The sequence below is a fragment of the Salminus brasiliensis genome, chromosome 1, assembly GCF_030463535.1.
Source record: "Salminus brasiliensis chromosome 1, fSalBra1.hap2, whole genome shotgun sequence".
NCBI classification, from domain to species: Eukaryota; Metazoa; Chordata; class Actinopteri; order Characiformes; family Bryconidae; genus Salminus; species Salminus brasiliensis.
The window spans coordinates 23696882-23717830 of record NC_132878.1 but is presented as its reverse complement, the minus strand read 5'-3'; the positions used below and the strand labels follow the sequence as shown (position 1 = coordinate 23717830).

General features: G+C 37.8%; 1 protein-coding gene across 5 annotated transcripts in view; it reads left to right on the top strand.

Moving 5' to 3' along the window:
- Nucleotides 1-20949, top strand: part of specc1 (sperm antigen with calponin homology and coiled-coil domains 1) — a 131355-nt gene that overhangs the window by 21166 nt on the left and 89240 nt on the right. For all 5 annotated transcript variants that reach the window (XM_072674972.1, XM_072674996.1, XM_072674987.1 and 2 more), the window contains 2 exons: nt 4097-4295; nt 5760-5895. In XM_072674972.1, the coding sequence (XP_072531073.1) occupies nt 4128-4295; nt 5760-5895 (304 nt within the window). In that variant the 5' untranslated portion in view covers nt 4097-4127. The remainder of the gene's footprint in view (nt 1-4096; nt 4296-5759; nt 5896-20949) is intronic.

The following is a 20949-nucleotide window of genomic DNA, read 5'->3' as shown; positions in this document are numbered from 1 at the left end:
TGCCAGGACTGCAGTGTGCAAGGCCACAGTCACACAATCTGTGTTTTGCACAGAGATCTAAAAAAAAACCATTCCCCATGACAGTCAGAAAACAAAAGGACGCCTGGGTCTTGTGAGTCAACACTGTTTAAATTATATATATATATATATATATATATATATATATATATATATATATTACACTGACTCAGTTTCCCCCTTTTTCCAAATAGTCACTCAAGACTCAGCATGAGTGAGAATTAATATTACTTGCTCCTGGGCTCCCACTGCAATCAATAAGAGTAATTTGCAAAGACATGCATTTGTGGGCAAGCTGAGAGATACAGATAATACAGGAGCATGTGGACTGACAGGGGAGAGTAATTTTTTACACACATGAAAGTTTTACACACATATGAAAGTTTTACACACATATGACTTGGGCTATGCAGCATTGTCCTGCCCACTTCACCAAAATCACACAAAAGTTCTCTTAGCAGTATGTCGAGCCCAGAGATGTTGTTCTCCCCATTACGTGTCAATGATCTTAAAGCTGTTAGTCTAAGGTAAAATGCTATAGAGTGTTGCTTTAAGTTGAAAGATGACTGTGGCTGCAGCTACTTGCTATTCAACATACTTTTTTCTGTTTTAGAGATAACAGCAGCAAAATGTCATGCCGTCTCTGAGACCACTCTGTTTAAAAATATCCTGATATAGTTTGAAGCTTTTAATGAGTCAAGTATGCATCATGCACCATGCTATTTGGTGATAGTTAGCTTCTATGAATCGTTAGCTTTATTAAACTCTTGGCTCCAGAAACTAATGGAATATAAAGAAGCCAACTTGGTTGATCGATTATATTCAAGTTTCTTATTCCATTCCTACTTCTTCTAGTTTTAGTTCTTTTTCCCTCTCTCCCTGTTTCTTGCTGTTGCCTTATGTGGCTTTGCTCCCCACACAGAACCAGTGGGTTTCTCCATCATATGACTGCTCCCTCAGCCGGCTGTAATCAGATAAGAGCCTGAAGCCTCTCTCTCATTACACGGCCACTCATAGTGAATGGAGCACTGTACCTCTTCACCAGTCACACCAACAACGCTGCTTTGAACTGTGGCATGGGTGAAGCAGGGACATTTGTGTGTGTGTGTGTGTGTGTGTTTTATGAGCTGACAGGGCCAGCCTACAATGCCAGGAAACTAAACAGGGCTTTGTAAGGTGTTTTCGTAACAAAGGCTACAGTTTTCATTTTTTAGTACTGAACGGGCAAAACCATTAACCACAAGGTAAGGGTTTAAGAGGCTAATGAAAAAAGTTAGGCTAATGAAACAGTCTCTGGTTTAATTCCTAGCACCACCTGGTTATTCCAATGGGCAAGGCTCCTCCACGGCAAGTGGCGTTGCTCTGTTATTATTATTATTATTATTAAAAATAAAACAGTACAAATAAGGCATTACATGTATGTATGTTCTTTTATGTAAGTACACTTTTTGTATAAATGTTTGTAGACACTCATTCTAATAAATTCATTCAGGCCCATTGCTAGTGGGCTAGAGGAATATAGTTTAAAACTTCCCATACCTTTCTTTAATTTAGTAGTTTTAAAGATGCTTTTGACAAAATATCATAAGGGATTAGCTAGGGTGTTAACCAAAGTTCACAAGATGGGAAGACTTGGTTCTTTTTAGCTGTTTTCTGTTTGTTGCTTTCCATTGCTTACTTGACTTAGCCTGTAGTATACCTCTAAATGTGATTCAGGTGACGTTTTGAGGAGAAATTTGGATTTCTTATTATTACTATAAGTACTACTATTACCACAATTGTAGTAGTAATAATAAGAATGGTGAAATATTATCATCAAATCGGGTTTGTTAAAAATATTATACAATTGTATCGGTTTTGCATATAAAAATATATTCACATTGAAATGTTTGAAAATGATGTTTGAGCAGAATGGTTAGCTGATGCTTAAAAACTGTGCTACAATATCTGCAGTCTATTCATGCTCCTGCATTCTAACCTCCTGAGTAAGTGTTGTATTGATCTGTAATGCTAATCCATATAGATGTATATTTTATGAATGTATATGTTTTGGCATCAGCAGATTTGTATGTGAGAAATATCAGCATTGACTCACAGTTCCCATATCGGTGGATCCCTGGTAGATTTATTTGCAGTTTATGGCACATGCTTTTGTTAAATATGACTAGGACACGTTTGCCAGATGGGAAATGTGTATAATATACAATTTACTTCTGTAAGCATTGCTTTTCTAAATATACAAGTGCATATTGAGGTCTGCACCCCTGACCTCAGCAGAGCTCTGCGGAACAACAAGTTATAATTTTAGTCTTTTATTTTTGATCTCTGTGTAATTCCTCCTAATTACAGAATCTTTAGAAGCAGGCTCATGCTAATCTGAGTGTGAGGTAATGAATCATACTCCTACATTATTCACAGGTAGCCATAGAAACATCTCCTTACAGAAGACCACCTCCGACTTAGCAGCGGTAATTACACCTTCATATTTAGCCAATAAGGGGAAGTATAAGACTGACTTTGTGCGTTATGTTAGTCATTAAGGATTCTGATCTGTTTACTCTAGTGTTTACTCTGTTTTGTCTAGTGTTATGTTATGAAGGCTAACTAATATGAACTGAATTGAACAGAAACAAACCTGGAGGAGCCTTCAGAGATTCCAAAATATGTGAAAAAGAACACATTTTAAAACATTGTTAAAAAGTGTATGAACAGAAAGTGAGAGTAAGGAGAGAGAAGAGGGAGCACTGAGAGAATGTAAACATTGCAGATTCAAAATAAATTGTAGTTTTTATTCAGTGTTCACTGTTGTGCAGTTCAGGACTACGAGAATGAAACAAGAATGAAGTGGTGGAAGCAGGTCAGTAGGGGTGGGCGGGTAATGGAGAATAAGGATTATAATGACTTCTGACCTAAGACGACTTCTTTCACTGAATATCAGCAGTGCTGCCCTGTAGTGCTTTTCCTAGACTCTCGATTTCACGTCTCTAGAGACGCCAGCTGGTAATGGCTGTGTCTGTGCACCTTTGCATCCCACCATTCGTCAAATCAATGAGACCAGTCCACCGGGGCTGACCAGAGGCTACAGCAAGCTGCAGAAAACATTAGAGGAACTAAGGCAGACCGATTTCTTTCCCTCTCTCTCACCCACTACCACCAGTCTCTTTCCTATCCATGGTGAAGTGCACTTATGCCTCTCCAGAGAATAGCAGCCCTTCACTTTTCTCACATTACGTCTACTAAGTGCACTAATATGTTCTGTGCTCTGAGCAGTTCATTCACTCTTTCCGGATCACAGTAGTTTTTTTTTTTTTAGCAACTTTTGAGATTCATTGATTGCTTGAAGACAGATTAGACACAATATCACAATATAACAATCAGTAGTGTCAAGTTAAAAAAATAAAAATAAAGCCAGGAAACTATATTGTAAGTGCTACATAAAATATAAATGATAATATAAAGACCTGTCATAAAGACATCCAGTCTGCGTCTTACTACGTCTTACTGCAGTGATTGGTCAGTGTTACATCTGGTCGTTGCTATCTGGCTTCTGGCTTTTTATGAAGCAAATTATGCAGTGCAATTACACAGTATTGTAGAAGTACTGAGTTTACTTTCAGTGTGGTCCAGATAATGGATCATGATAGATCTTTTGTGATAATAATAATAATGATAACATATTGGGACATTACCCATGATTATCGTGATGCACTTGTGGTATTGAGGTATTATAGGCCCTTCTATTTAAACCTCAGTCAAAGTCTTACAGTTTGGGTGTAAAGATAATCAGTGTTAGTGTGCTGCAGGTTTACATTCAGTTGCACGTTCAGTTACATTTAAAATAAAATTCTATGAAAAGTGGAAAGTCTATACTTTCATTCTGTGACACATATTTACCTTTTGCAACGATTCTGCCATTAGTTTGACTTTGAAACATGCAAGCTGTAGATGCAGAATATAGAGCACTTCCTAAGTTATGTTCTGGCTGACTATGTTGGGCACACCCACTTCTACTTACTGAGATTAGGCTAATACGCTCATTGGTGTCTGACTGTGGCCTGTTCCTTTTCTGTGTTCACAGCCTGTGTAAAAAGAACCAGTGAAACAGAACCATGCTGAAAGGGGGCACCGCCAAGGCGGCGTTGCCCAAGGCGGCAGCCCCTGAGCGGACACGGCTAATTTCTTCCCTTCCACACACCTCCGTGTCCAGCAGTACCTCCATGGGCATGAAGACGTCCCGCTCCTCCAGCACCATCGCCTCTGACTTGCGCCTCAGCCGGGTAAGATCTTTCAGTTGGATTTAATTCATGCTTTATTTAGCAAAATTGGTTCTGAACATGTGGTCATAGGCTGTGGTCATATGCTCATGGAAAACTAATTGAATACAAAGAAAGGCTTTATACATGTAGCTGCCTTTATATCTTAAAATTATCCAGACAGGACTGAAAATGATGAGATTACTGCTGAGTTTACTGAAAAACGATAAGCAATTTGACATGTAATTTTCTCAAGGGAAGGAGAGAGAAAAACACTGACATGGCTTATCTAGGCAGGAATAATGATCAGTTAATCCTGTCTAAATTAGGCGAAAGAAAAAGTAGCTGAAGAGAAAGAGAAAGAGTGGACGGTGAATGGAAAGGAAGCCGTACGAGCAGGATAAAGGGAATGACTTTTTGAAACAACTATCAATGTAGAAGGGAATGAAACATTGCCAGTGTGTGCTGACCTTAAATGTTGAAAAATATTTTTAAAAATGTTGAAAAAATAATACAGAGGAAAGCCATTAAAATCATCTAGTCAGTAAATGAAAAAAAAACGCTGATGTTGGCATCAGAGAGAATAATAAAGCAATGTGAATGGAAGTGAGTACATTCTGTTATGTACTGTGCAGTGGTGACAGCTTGCAGTTTCCAAGATTATGAATGTGCAATCCAGTCTTGCTACTGACTGTGCTTACCCTGATTTTAAAGGAGCCTTAGTAAGCGTCTCTGAGTCATTATGGAGGTGCCTAATATTTTACGAGAGCTTGTGAGCTATAAAAAGTTCTAGTAAACAGTTACAGGACTGAAGAATTTGTATTTCAATTACTCCTGCATGCAGTATAACATGACTGCAGCAATTGGTTGACATATAATTGACTCAATTATGAAGAAATGATGATGTAGATCTCTTTTTTTGTTAGCGTGTATTTTGTATGTTAAAAGTGCTCTTCATCCATGTCGTGATTCTGACAGATTGCAGTACAGCATGTTTTGATACACTGCTAGCCTTGGGGACAGTATAACTTCTGTTGTTGAATATATTCTCAATGATTGTGGTGGAGAAAGAAGAGGAGTCAAATAACCAGATAGTGTAACTGTTACACTGTAGTTTATAGAAGGGCAGAATGCACCAGTTATGCTTGGCATTACATATGATTATGGTTAAAGATGGGGCCACTCAGTTTCAGCCAAACTCAATATAAAACATTTCTGTGATTCATCAGATCACTTACTGCACATCTATTAGATGGCTCTCAGGCCGGTTTTTGTGCTGATACAGCAAGAAGCAGAAATGCTTGTGGTTTGTTGAGCATTCATTTGTCAAACAGCACTTCTACAACTAGGGGTGCTTGACTTTGATGGAGTGGTCAGATATGGACATAAAATGGATTACCTTGATGCAGAGCCCATACAATGCTCCAACTGTGTAAAGATATAAGATGTTTTAAGCTTGTGTGTGGGCGTGCATATTTGTCTATGCAGCTGAAGCGGGCAAGCAGTGATGATGCTCTGGCAAAGCCTGCCCTGGGCACAGCAGCTGCAGCTTCACGCATGAAGAAGACTGTCACCACTGGAGCCATCTCAGAGCTGGCAGACAACAGGCCACGCAGCCTAACAGGTAAACAGAAAAGCTTTAGATAAACATGCAAAGTACAGACATTGTGCTATATAGAACTATCGAAAAGGTTATTTAAAGAACCTCTTTATTGTTGTGAATACAAGAAATTCAACAAGCAAAGAAATGGTCATTTGAGTTGTAAAGGTTCCTTATAAAACTAGTGCCTTTACTAAAGTATGCTTGGATGCTCCTAAGGATGTGCTGTGCTATTTAGGTACAGACAAGCTATATTTATAATAAACCTAATATCCTGAATAACTTGTATTTCAGAAGAAGTTCACATAATGGCAAATAATTTAATAATTACTGTCAATAATCACAATTTATCACATTCTCTGGCACTTTATGCCTGAAGTTTTGAAATGGTGTCTTCCTCCAGTGCTAATTGACTACGTAAATTAGTGAAACAAAAACATTTGGCTGCATGCGCCATGAACCCAAGAATTAGAGTTGATTGGCAGCTGTAAATCATAGTATTGGTTGAAGCAACAAATCCTGGAGCCTAACTGTCAATGATATCTAGACTTTTATGACTTATATTATACATCTATAAATAAATTGATATCATTATTTAGTTTTGTTTTTCACTCTCATCCTTTATCCTTAAATCTAGGTGGTACACATTACAGCTTGTCTATTTTACATTTTGTACTACTATTTTGTAGCTAAGAAAGGCAGCTCAATATTCAGTGTTTGCTCTGTTTACTGCACTACAGTTTAATGTAATGCTATATGACTTCCAACAGAGGGCAACAAGAGAGTGACACACAAAGCCTATTCCTACAAAGTTTGATTTGTAAGAGTTTATAAGAAAAGACCATATTCAAACATTTGTAAACCAAAGGGTCGTAAGGCTCATAACACTTCTGAGTGGATATGGCTAGTAGATCTGAGTGGCATAAAGCATGAAACACTGGGAAATGTTAATAATACCTGAGTTGCAAAAAAACAATTATTTTTTCTGTCTTCATCTCATGGGAGATGTCTGCCCTTAGGTTTTTTACACAGTAATGTTTCTCCTTAATAATCTCTAATAATCAATAATCTCTCTCTGTCTTGTCGCGAACAGTCGAATGGCGACCGCCATCATAAGAACAAAAATCTGTATAACATGTATAAACTTTATCAATACTGCTACAGAAGTTACATTGCTCACCACTATACAGACTAGTCTGCTCTGTTAGTTCATGCTATCTGGCATGTTCTGGTTTGCTATCAGAGGTAAATTTAACTGTTAGCCTATTAATGTTGTAGCCTACAAACTCAGCTAATCCAAAAGTTAAGCAGCACAACTGAAGTCATATTCCCTTTAGAATTTCAGTTCTAGTTCAGATATAAAATGTTTTCTTGATTGTTTTCCTTGGCTATTAATTTATCAGCAAAGCACCTCTTGAAGCAAGGCAGGCAGTGCTAACCACCCAGAAATTGGTTTGTTATTGTTGTGATGGCAAGTGTTTTGGGATGTAGAGTTTGCAAGGTTGGCATTTTTGGGTTTATCGTGGTATCCACAATATGGTCAAATCTGTGTCATGGATGGGTGTCATGCTGGTATGCCTAGGGAGACCTTACACACACATATTGTAGTTGGCAACAAGCTTGTTGAATTTGAATAATGTCATACTAGCCTTCGGAGCTAGGTGACATGCCCCTGATGTTTTTGTGTGTATTCTGGAAGGACCATGTATTTTACAGGCTTATACCAAACCTTTCCCATGACCTCTAAAATCTGAAACCAAAATAAGATTTTGGTTTATTACCACTAGAGGGCGGCACCCCCTCATTATGCTGTTTACCTTATTATCCAGTTAGTCTGTTATCCCAAAGTGGACAAAACCCATTTTCATCTGTGATGCAGCTGTTTGAAGATTGTTTTTCTATTTGTATCTTTTTTATCGAAGTATTTTTGGCTCTGCCGTAAAGAAAGGATGAGTATGAGTTCATTTCAACCTAGAAGACCTGAATTTGTTTCCAGTATTAGCTCATGGAAACGGAAAGGACAGGAGGGCTTTGATCACTGTTTACTTTGATTAGCATTGTTCTCTGTAGAGATTCTCTTCAGGCTTATATAGTGCATTGTTTTAAACTCAGAGTGAAGTAGTGATTTGTGCTTTGTGTAAGTGTGTGTATATGTGTTTGTGTTTGTGTGAGTGCATATGTTATGACACTCAGGGTTCAGATTCAGGCCACAGTAGGGCAATGAACAGGAGGACTCCAAGTCTTATTTTTGTCTGAGCTGGAATAACATTCATATTAGTGAGCTTTCCATCACTGTGACACACACACACACACACAAAGTACAAAGGCCCCACATGTATCTGATCTCTTGTGTATTTCTAGTTATCATTGTAACAGGCTACTGCACGAGCCCTCATAGTGTTTTTTCTAATTGTCATTAGAACAGTTTGTTGATTACAACAATTGCACCAATAACTGTTGGTTCTTTACTGGATCCATTTTCACTCAATCAATAATAATCAATCAATAATTCAGTGTAACCTAAATGGTGCCCTTGGATGGAAAACTGTATTTAGCTTGCCATAGTTGAATAATAAGAGTGTGGTACATGGAATTGACATGCCATGAACCTCAAACACTATTGTGTCCTCCTTCAAAAGCAAGCCCTACGTAATCGAAAAAAAATGATAAAATAGGCAAATTCCAAATTCCCAAAACTCCTACTTTCCCCCAAACCTATACTTTACTGTTAGTTTTATTTCAGATTTTTACTCATTTTCTTCCCAGTGTGGATCACCAATTACCCATCCTTTGGGTTTTCACAAAAAGGCCAGGAAAGTTGATGCTGGGAAGCCAGGATGCTCGGTTAAAAATGAACCCTAGCAGACGTAACTGTGATCTCTTTAATTACTTAACCGCGCACCCTGCAAACTAAACACTGAGAGGACACAGAGAGGCCTTGGGAATAATAAAAAAAAATAGTAATTACACATGCTCACTGTATATATATATATATATATATATATATATATATATATATATATATATAACAACAATGTAAAGCACTCAAAATGCATTCTGTGGTGTAACTTGCCCAATTTTATCTGCAATTATATGAGTTTGTATTATGATACTGATAATATATCAGTCATGCCCAATGTGTGTTATGAATGGTGGTTATGAATGAAAAAGGACATTTTGGGCCCACTAAGAGTTTTAGAGGTAACTATGCCTTTCAGGACTATTAAATTATGGGGCAGTGGTGGCTCAGTGGTTAGAGCTATCGATAACAGGGTTGTGGGTTCGATACCCGGGCTTGGCAAGCTGCCACTGTTGGGCCCTTGAGCAAGGCCCTTTACCCTCTCTACTTCCCGGGCGCTGGAGTTGGCTGCCCACCGCTCTGGGTGTGTGTGTACTCACTGCCCCTAGTTCACTAGTGTGTGTGTGTGTGTGTGTGTTTGTTCACTACCACAGATGGGTTAAATGCGAACACATTTTGCTGTACAGTGTACAGTGACAAATACGTGCACTGATTGCAATCATTTGAAGTGGCTGCAACTACTTTCCAAACTTCCACTGGCATTCACTACATTCTTGTCACAACCAACAGAGTGTGAACTGAGTGGAATTTCATTGGTTGAGATGAATCTAATGTTAAAAATGCAGAAAGGTTTATTGAGTTTATGTTTGTTGAGGCATATCCTGGGTCTTACTACAATAATGAAACTGGACATTCAAGTGGGCAGCAGTGAGTGAGCAATGTTTATGTATTTTAGCTTGAGCTGTGCCTGTCGTCAGTTGTCAGTACCATCAGTTGTAAAGCAAGATAGAGTTTGGCCACTTGAGGCTTATATTTTCATACTGTTGCATTTAATGAACAAAAAAATTGTTAATTGTAAATATTTATATGACACTCATCAGATAAAATATCACGATCACGATTTGTGTTCGTAAATGGAATGCCTGCATGCTAAATATCCATTAAGAAAATAGCAGAGCTAGGCAGTGTTTAGCAGCAGTGACCTTAGACATTCCATTCATACATAAAATTTGTTTTCCAAGCTGTGTCTCTGCATGTGTTAGAAAGCTTGTGTAATTGGCCTGTGCTGTTCTTGTGAGAGTGTGTGTCTGACTATGTATTTGCATATATAAGTGTGCCAGTCATGTGAATAGGTGTGTTACGCCAACGTTAGAGTTGTGTTTTCTCACATTGAGAAGGAATGTGAGATATTGGGCGTCTCTGGGTTTGGCACGGTGGTTGAATACCAAAGCCTGGGTGGAGCTGAACCTCACACATTTAAACGAGCAGCCTCATGGACTGTAGCTGTTACACACTCCTGTTGTTATTTTGTTTTTTTCTGCTCAGGTCATGCCCGGCACGTCCTATTAGCTAGTCTGGTTTTTCAACACAGGGTGGTGCGCCAATGATTTAGAGAATTTGATGCTCATTGCTCATAATTATGTAATGTATTATAGGTCATTTTACAGCTCTCCATATAGCAAGACTGCTTTTAGCAACCCAAAACATTCCCATGGCATAGTCCTGCTCAAACAAATGGCAGCACATGGTTACCCTGTTATTTAACTTGGCATTTGTGAAAATACATTTATTTTAAGAATAAATAAGCATGCTATACTTGTGTACGCTGCATTGCAAATGTATTTCAGACCATTGTTTCATGCTTTAGCACCATTTTGTGTTGTTAGTTGTTTCACTTTATCTGAGGCCCCCAAATAACTCGTTTAAGTTTTTTACAAATTGTGAAATGAACAGAGACTGATTGTTTATTTGTGGGTTGCTCTGCATAGATTAAGGTGATTGATTTTGAGCCAGCCAAAGCTACAGTAAGACTCAACTTTGAAATGAAGCCAGACATTTTTGTTTTGCAAGCGCTCTGTCCTACAGTTAAGCAGGGTTTTTTTTCCTCCCGCCAATTATTTTCAGGCTTGTGCTCTGTTTAAGCATATGAACCCTCCAGTAAACTCTATGTGGCTTTCTTTCACTGGGGCTTTCAACCTAAAGCTGTTCATGAAACTCATTTTTTCCCCTTCTTTTTTAGCTAAATTAAATTTCTAAGTGTGACATGTCCTGTGGTTTACCCTGTGATTATAAGAGTTCTGTGTCCTTTCCTAAAGACAGACAATGAGCCATGTAGCAAAAATAAATACACTGTATGGACATAAGTTTTGGGACATCTGCTAATTAATTGATTCTTTTGAAATCAGAATCGGAAACAGATACAGAATGTTTTCTGCTTTTGTTTGAGCAACTGTCTCTACTGTTCAGAGACTATTGCTGTGAGCATTTGATTGCATTCAGCGACAAAAACGGTAGTGAAGTCAGAATGTTGGATGGCCACCACCCCACCACATCATCAACTACCAAACTCATACCCAATGTATTGAATAGAGCACCATCATTTCAGAGAACACAGTTCCACTGTTCCACAGCTTAATGCGCTATACCCCTCTAGCCCACACCTGGCATTAGACATGGTGCCAATAAGTTCATGTTTATCTGCTCTAGAGAGGCCTATTCTATTGACAGTACTTTTTTACAGGTACTAGACAATCTGTGTGTGTGTGCATTTGCAAGAGTTAATGAATGGCAGATGAATAAATGATCCGTTTACCAGAGAAACTCTTCACTGTTTCTTGACCTGGATAACATTAGCTAGAGAGGTTTCTAATAGATAACAGCTGCTATAATGGCAACATGCTCACGGTTCATTCTTGGACATTCTTGTTTCAGGTACACAGATATTTATGTGTAATATACATACAAACCACACATTTTGTACAGTTAAAACAAAAATAAAATGGGTGTTTCATTAAATTGTATTGTATTTTCTCCATCTTTCTGTGACAAAATGTAACTGTTAATCCTTTATAGGGAATTAAGTATTTGAATACTGGCACTGCAAAAAACCCATTACTCAAGTAGCTGTGCACATTCCTAGTGTAAATAAGTCACATCATTTATGTATGACTTACGTTACTTTAATCACCCTCTTGGTGGATGTTAAGTTGTATCGCATCATTTTGAAGTAGATAAAGAACTCCCAGTGAAACTGGGGTCAATTAATAAATAGGATGTAAATCCTATCTGCCTTTACCACAGCCTTAAGAATCTGACCTAACATGTTTACAGTGGACACAACTTCAGCCTCATTCAGTGGGCAGAAATATTTTAGCATTGCATTTAATTCACTGTGATGTTTTATTTTTCTTCAACATCACATGTTAAATATTTGCCAGATATTTTTTAACCATAATTATTTAACAGCAGCTTTATGATGTTGCTGATGTTTAACGGGCTATTAAGTAAACATGATTAGTAAATTAAAAAGGTCATCTTATATGTTTTATTTCTTTTTTTGTTGGTTCATGCATTGTGCATACATGCAGTATTCTAAAAGTTCTGACAATATCCATGACGTGCTCAGAAAGAGTATTGTGATATAATTTATATTAAAAATGACAGTAAAAGCATCACCAGACTAAGTGCACTTTCTCTGGTCAAACAAAAAGATTACATTACACTACAGGCACAACTTATACAGTACTGCATAGTTATCATATTTTTTTATTCATCCACTCAGAGCAGGTGCTATTTCTCTCACACAAGTAATAATAATAACTATGATTTACAACTCATTTCTTAAAGACGTGAAAGCACACTACTTTCACTTTAGGATGACATTAGACTAGGTCTGACAGTCTCAGGGGCCGGTCTGACAGCTCTGATGATGACTGGGCAGGCGGTATGATCCCATTAAACACATGATCTGAGTACAGCAGCCAGTCATGCATAAAGAACAGACAGACAGTTCCGGCTCCTGTATGTACCACTGCATTACATATCGCTGAGTGCACACCAGTAAGAAAGCAAGATAAATCAGTCTCCTTTAGATTCCGCATCTCCGTCTCTGAAGTGAAATGGAAGGGTTTCATTGAAGCTGCAGAGGAGAGTGTTTCAAGACTTGATGGATTCTTTTCTTCCATTTAACATTTCAATGTTGACATTTTGGAGGGAAATGTCATGTTTTTGAAGTCATAATTGTTGATATAGGATAGATAGGAAAAAATATGTAGTATCACCCATTCCTTCTCTGAAACGCAGAGAAATACTACTGAGATAGTCTTTACCTCTGGGATAATTGAGTTAATCCAAAGTATTAATTTAGTCATTCGAGCAGGTGCCTTTGTATAATTGTTCTTTTAGAAAAACAGGTTTGTCCAGTAACATAATACATGATATGTCATCTGTCAGTGTGACATCTCTGGTATTACTTTATCATATTTTTCATTTATTGCAGAATAATGTACAGAATTTTAAGTGCCAAACCCCACACTGCTGTATTTATTTATGAAATAAAAATATCTTTAACAAGGTTACACCAATTTCAAGCACCAAAAGCAATTTGAAGAGTAGATAGAAACTAAATAGAGAACTAATAGATAACAAGTAGTACTATTTGAGTAGAGAATTTGTAGAGAATTTTCAGCTTGCAAGTGAGCGTGAGGTTGAATTAGATAAATGAATGCACTTTATTAAAAAAGCACAACTGCTCTAGGTAAAATACTCTAGGTAAGCATATGTGTATTTTTGGTGTGACGTGACATATGTAAACTATAACTGTAAACATATGTCACAACTGTAAATGCCTGACAATGCAATCATTGCAGAAAAGTAAAAGATTTATTTCTGTAGGGTTACAAGTACACTGAAATTAATGCACAAAATGTAATGCAGGGACCCAGAGTCACCTAAACATTCTGCTCCTCCTACCACAAACATCCCACAACACAATCAACAGATGCCTCTGTGAGCAAGTTATATTTAAACACAGAAGACTCTTAACTAAGCTTCACCCAGCTTTGGTATGTCATACTTTGCTGGGTTAGATGAGGACTAGGTTGATGTAATGGTGTGCAACAATGCTTTTCTCACACTGACATTAGATTTTTATGGCAGCCTGGGAAAATAGTTGTGGGCTAACTGAAGCACAGTTTACTTCTCTATGGGTGAGCTGCAATGGCATTGTGTTGTCTTGTTCATTGTTCATTTAATTTATTGGAATAAAGTATATGTATTTATATTTTCAGTGCTAAATGCATTTGTCAGAACACTTATGCTGTTCATACAATAGCCTGAATGTGAATCATAAGAGGCTTTACAAGCTGTCATTTTGGGTAAACTAAGAAATTGGAAATACTTTGTATTTATTCATATTTGTAATGGTTAATGGAGTTATTGGCTTTTAAGCATTTATAATGCTTTTTTACTAGTCATACACAATAAATAGGTCTGAAGTGTGTTTCATAAAACGCTTTGGTAAATGGATCTTTAACATAGCCTGAAATACCCATGCCACATGCCACATTCACTGAGCAAATAATGAATGAAAATTATACACATAACCCAGGCTTACACAATCAGATTTTACCTATATACTGACCTCAGTCATGTCTCTGGAGCTGTATTGAGCTCCTTGGATGGCCTACATAAATACAACTTAAAATTCTAACGAAGGAGATGGTGTCAGTGGATATATAATGCATATATTTAATAGAATAATGAAAGTCTAGTTCACTTTGAGCTCCCATAATGTGTATCACCAAACTCTGTCAGCTGAGGGGTTAAACCCAGGGCTGTCCGTACGAGTTAGTCAGGCACATCATCAATATTTTACTGAGGCTTTTCCATGCTGCGAGCAGCTTTAATGCTAAGTGAAGCATGAGGAGCAGAGGAACAGAGGTGTGTTGCATGCGTGGTCTTCTCTATAAATAACATTTTGTCTACTGAGGAACCAAGTGGACCTGAGCCTGTGACAGAATCCTCTTACTGGAATAACCATGTGCAAAATAAAACAGTGGTTAAAACAGGTTCTGAGGGATGAGTGGACTAAAAATTAGCTGCAGAAAAAGAGTTGCTGTTGTTACTGCGTCATTCTCTCTGTAACTACATATGGTGATGCCAGAAACATCACTGATAATGAATAAAACAACAGGATAGATGTGCAGGGCAGTAAAAGCTGTGGTTGTAGTATAATGTCATCTCTTTATTATGGCCGTATTGCATAGTGCAAATAGTCTGCGGAATGCTGCTTAGTGTGGCTTGGTTGCATGAGAGCTGGAACATGACTGTTTTTTTTTTCTGAGAGATGAAGCTGTTTTGCTCAATGTGTGAAACAGTATGCCACACATCATGTTTGACCAGCCTTGCTCAACAGCCATGTTTCAGCCTTTTTGCTATGAATTGCATTAAATGTTTCTTTCCCATTGCAGGGGGCTGGTACAGTAATAGCTGAGTCAACCGTCATAGAAAACAGATCTTGAGCCAAGGCTTCTCACAGGTTTAGTCATCTGAATTGTGTAATCATTAGGCCCGAAACATGCTTCACACAAGGACGCAAACTAGTACTTTAAGCTACGCAGACTGGGTTTTGTACGTAATTGCGTTAACAAATATGTCACAGTGCAATTCCTAACACAACGCACGTGCAAGCTGCGTTCTGAGCATTGGTACCAAGCTCTTATCACAAATGTACGCTAAACTCTTATTTTTTGCATTTTTGTTCTAAATGGTCCTTTGTTTGTAACCTTAGTCTGAGGTAATTATTTATTTTTTAGCCTTGGTAACCTTGTGAAAAAAACTGCAGTTTATTGCACTTTGAGGCAAGGTGCCTTGGATGCCAGACTTGAATTTAGAATATTTTACTATGATTTATTTGCTCTGAGCATTTTCTATATATTAAAAACCTTGGTGCTTAAAATGTTTGTGGCAAATCTAAAATACTAAATAAACAGATGGATGCAAATGTACAAAAATTATTCAACTTTATTTTTTATTAATGCATTGAATTGTTTTGAATGTACTGTACTCAAATTGAATCATTTACACTCCTAGCATGGTGACGACAGCTAACATGCTTGCTAACAAGCTTAATATGACACAAACCATTTTACTTGGGCTGCTAACAAGGTTAGACAACCATAATTTAAATGAAAAAAGAACAACATATGTCATATACTTTGTTTGTCTAGGCCTTGGGACATATTAGCGGTGCCAGGCCTGATGCGGTAGAGCATATGTCATCGTCAGCAACAGCTAACTAATGACTCAGTGTTTCTGATTTAGCTCATGAGACAGCGGTCACCATGTCCGCAGAGCTGATCCATGGTAGCTGTCTTATTAGGCATTAGCTAAGAGGCCTTACGCCTACCTACCACTGTCTATCAGTGATACTTCTAAAGATAACTGCTGGTTAATTAGCCATCAGAATAGTCCTTTCTTGGTCAAACAGGTGTTGGTGATGTGCTAATGTATATGTGAAATACTTTCTCAAAACACGGCTATTATAATACAAGAATTCCTCTGCTCGCCAAAGTATCATTAGTTGGATTGTTTTCTCAAGTCTGCCAAACCCCATTATTCATATGAAGAAAAAGATTTCATGTAGTACATTTTAACTGGATAAAACCATGCTTGTAAGACTGAATTTGATTCACAGTATTTTCTTCTTGTTATGATTATATAACAATTAGTTACAAACAGCACAAATAAAATATATTTAATGATACATCAAACATCATTGTTCTATGAAGATCAGTTCTATCAGTCTTCTCGTGTGCTGTTAGTGGGGTTTGCCAGTTTTGCCCTGAGAGTGTTTTTATGCATGAACCAAAACTTGCCACTGATTGATTTGACGAAAATTGGTATTCGGTAGTACCAACCTAATTTAATCTGTAATCTAAAAAGTATTGATGTAGATACCAAACCCTACTAACAAAGTGTCATTAGACAGATCTGAAACTGGTTAACACCAAACACATTTTAGATGGCATTATGCACTGCTTTACAACCATGTAAAGTGTCTTGTCCTGTCAGAGACATGCCAACCAGTTTGTGTTTATTTGCTGCCTCAGCAGTTGTGGTGCACATATGTCCATTTTGGGCATGGTAAATTTTTTGTGTGCTCCTCCATTTTCTAACCAAATAAAATATACATGAGGCTGCCTACATTGTTGGATACATTGCAGAGTGCAATGCTACAGTAGAAGAGTGGATTAAACTATATGTTTATAGTCATCTTTTGCATCTGTTTCTTCATTGTTTTCCTCAGTGCAAAATCATTAGTTTGCTGCCAGATTGAATGCCATATGGATCGACCTTAAAGTTTAATGACATGAATAAAGAGCATTATCCATCTTGCATTAGCATGACTGTGCTCTGAAAAAGATAAATTGGCTTATAGTGCAGCCCAAAGCTTCATTACAAAGAAATAAAATGAGTGTTTTTCAACCCACACCTGATAAATGACATTCTTCAGTGCTACTAATGAGGGATAAGAAGAGAAGACCTGTTATGTTCCACAAGCCCTTGGTTATCAGTCTCAGTCAGTGGATATCAGTCTCATGCAGGATCTCATGCAGGATTGGACAAAAGTAGACTGGACACAAGGATTTTGTGATGATTGGACCAATTGAAATGCTTTGAAATAAAAAAAGGACCAGATTATGATATTTAAAACAGATCCACACAAATCAATCACAAACAAGTGATAGTGTCTAATATGTGTACAATTCAGCCTTTGGCTCGCTCTCACAAGCTGTCATTCTAGGAAAGGGATTAGCTAAACAAGGACTTATCTCTGATCTCAGATGAGATAACGGACATTCTCTGGCTCTCCAGACTGATTAATAGGGTGAAAGTGTAAAATACATGGCTATACTGCTGTCAGCTCTCCATTCACTTACACAGGAAAACGGCCTGGATTCATTTCTCTGAAGTGATATCAGTGTGCTTAGATGGGTTTAAACTGTGCTTATTGAAGGTGGCTTTTTATGGGGCTCCAGTAGATCAGGGGGGAGTGAGCAAATGAGAGAGAAAGAGGAAATGAAAATCTAACGATGGTCAATGGAGAATGAATCAGAGATGTATTGAGGGAAATTATGCTGTAAGGAGAGAGAGACAGGGTTAAATAGACAGAATGAATGATCGAGAAAGAATAAGAAACAAAGAGAGTATAGAAAAGGGAGAGAGAAAACAATGGAAGAGATGCATTTAGTTTATCAGTGGGCAGAAAAAAGAGTAACAAGAAAAAAGACTTACAGAAAGAGGCGAAAAACAGATTGAGTGAAATAGCGAGTAGAGAAGAAAGAGAGAGAACGAAAAGAAAGAGAGGAGGGGGATGTTATGAAGGCAGAGGCAGCAGCGCTTTCCTGTTTTCAAATCCAGCCGGCATACTCGCTCACCCTTAATTGGATTAAACAAGAGGCTTACACTGTGCCAAATGGCTACGGCTGGCATAGTTGAATAAGAAAACAGGGAGAAAGAGATAGAACTAAGACTACTAGAAAGTGAAGATATTTCCCCTAATGAAGCAGAGAAGAGCAGAGGAACAGGATTCAGAGTCATCAGAAGGGATTTGAAGGTGAAAAACATACTGTTGCCAGACTGGGAATGAATATATATATATATATATAGATATAAATTTAATTGCATTATTAAAAAGCAGACTAGTGTTCTCTCTACCGGAGGAGTGTATGCATAGCATATAGGCTATGCTGTGTTTGCTTTATAAAATAGGTTGTAACTGCAACTCAAAGCATTCCTGGCAGGAGTTCCAGGCAAAGGAGTTCCAGGCAAAGATGACATTTAATGAAGATTTTGCTTAGCAGCCACAACTAAGGCACAGTTGACAGAAAAAAAACAGGGTAAAGTCAAAGCCAGGACTGCAGGGAGAATTGCATTCTGTCCTTCACAGGTGGCAATTTTCTGTCAGCTTTTTTGTGTTTGTGAGCTTATGTTTGAATACACGAGCAGATGGCTAAAAATAACCGGTTTTCCAACAGAGTCTGTAGCAATATTGAAAGTTATGGGTGGAGCGCACGTGAAGTTGGGCTATAAATGTAGCCAAGCTGCCCACGTTGCATTTTTACACATTGACACATACACAAAGATCAGATCACAAAACATGCGTGACTAACTTGGGATTACCACATTCCAGTTACAGAATAGGGCTACAGGTGTTGTGAGAGTGTACATTTGTTTTTTAGGAGTGTAAACACCACCACCAGCACACAACCCAGATATCGAATGTCTTTTAAAACCAAGTCTAAATAGGGCAATAAATATTTATCTGTGTATGTTAAACAGTGTACATTGTTCTTGTTGTATATGTACTATGTGACAAACCAACGACATCACTGACACAAAACCATTAATGTGCTAACCTGTTTTCCCTCAAGCTTATGCATTCCTCTGTGGATATGCCTTCCAAAGAATCATTATAGCTTTTCTTCACAAATACTTTCATTAAATGCAGGTATGCCTTTGAATGTAAGAAATTATGTGTCTTAGATATTCTTTTGTCTTTGAAAGATTCAGAGAAAGAAAGGTATTCTCTGTAGCTTGTCGTCAAGGGAGGAGCCAGGTCAGGCAGACATGACTCTTTGTGACTTTTTTACGCCCATGAATATTTCAGTTACATATATTCTGAATGAGAGGGAGAAAAAAAACAAGAAGGGAGGGGTAAAGAACATAAGACATCTTTCTTGTCACCCTTCCAAACTCTACATGGTTTAGCACAAAGGCATTTTTTGGTCAAGTTCTGCAGTCAACATTATATAGGCTTTACTCACAATGCAAATTTAGTATGAAAGAGACTGAACACACAGTCGGCTACATAATTGGATTATGTTTATATGGGCTACTTTTACAAATATGATTTAGTAATATGATTTGTAAGGAGTACAAATCTGGCCAATTCAGTGGAAATGATGTTTCTAGTTTGATTGATAAGGGCATTTTGAATAATAATGAATTAAAAATAGACTAAAATGCCTGAAATTATTTCATACAAAGTTGGGTTTCCTTTTCTTAAATATATATAAAATCTTAACTTAAATAAGTTAAATGATAGCTTGTCACCTATAGGAGGCATTTACCTGCTTTCTACACTATAATTACGATCCTTGTTAAAATATAGTAACTTTATTGAGTTCACAGTATCCTGTTTTTAAGTCTATTTATTTTTTTTAGTGGAGTTGTGGCAGTTGCCTACCTTATGTCATGCAGAAATAACTTTATGTGGTGGCCGTGCGAGTCATATGGCACCCTTCCTATCAAAGTATGCGTTTTTGACCACGTCCAGTGATTAGACTATATGATGGAAGGTACCCCAAAAAGTATTTTTAGCTGACTAGACAGCCACTTGAAAAGTACTCAGTTCAGTACTCATGAATATCCTGTGTTCTTTCTCCTTTCTTTGTGAAAACACTGCCTTGCTCTGTGCTTGTGTGTGAGTGAGTGCATGCCCACATGCGTGTGTGCAGACAGGGGAAAGTGAGCGTGCCAAAGCCCAGGCTAATCATCCCGGCTGCCCTGCTGCCTCCCCTGCAGAATAGATGGATGAGGTCAGGAGGGTTCACATGTGGAGGAAGAAAAGAGAACGCTTCGCCATCAGGGCCTGCCAAGAAGACAAATAGATGCCCCCTTCCTCCCACTATTCTCCTTCACTCCATGCCTTTCCATCACTCCTTCCTCACTCCTCTACTCCCTCACTCAAAAAAAGAGATGAAAAGGAGGAGAAGGGGATGTAAACACAAGGACTGTGAGAAAAAGGGAAAGAGGAAGTATGATTGACTAGAATAACAGAATAGACAATAAAAAAACTGTGTTAAGTTTACCCAACTAAAGCGTACATTTTCACATAAGTAAAATATTCAAACAATCAGATGTAACAGTAAACTGAAAGTGTATTGGTATAATATTTTATTTCATTAATAACGCTAAAATGAAAATGTACACATTTGAATCAAGTGCATTTGTATGCATTACATTTGTTAGCTTTGTTTGAGCTCAGTTTATTTTATCTGATAAGCTACTAGCTTACAGTTGCTGTGAATTATTCAGAAATGGTTCAACTTCCATTGCAAATTAGGTTTATTAGCAAAATTTACAAACGATCAGCTGTTTTCTAAACCAATCAAACAAGCACAACTAATAGAGCAAGTGCCACGTTTAATGACTACTACAGCCTCAGACTTATTCAACCCCTTCATGTCATGTGTACTGCGAACGTGAGGCAT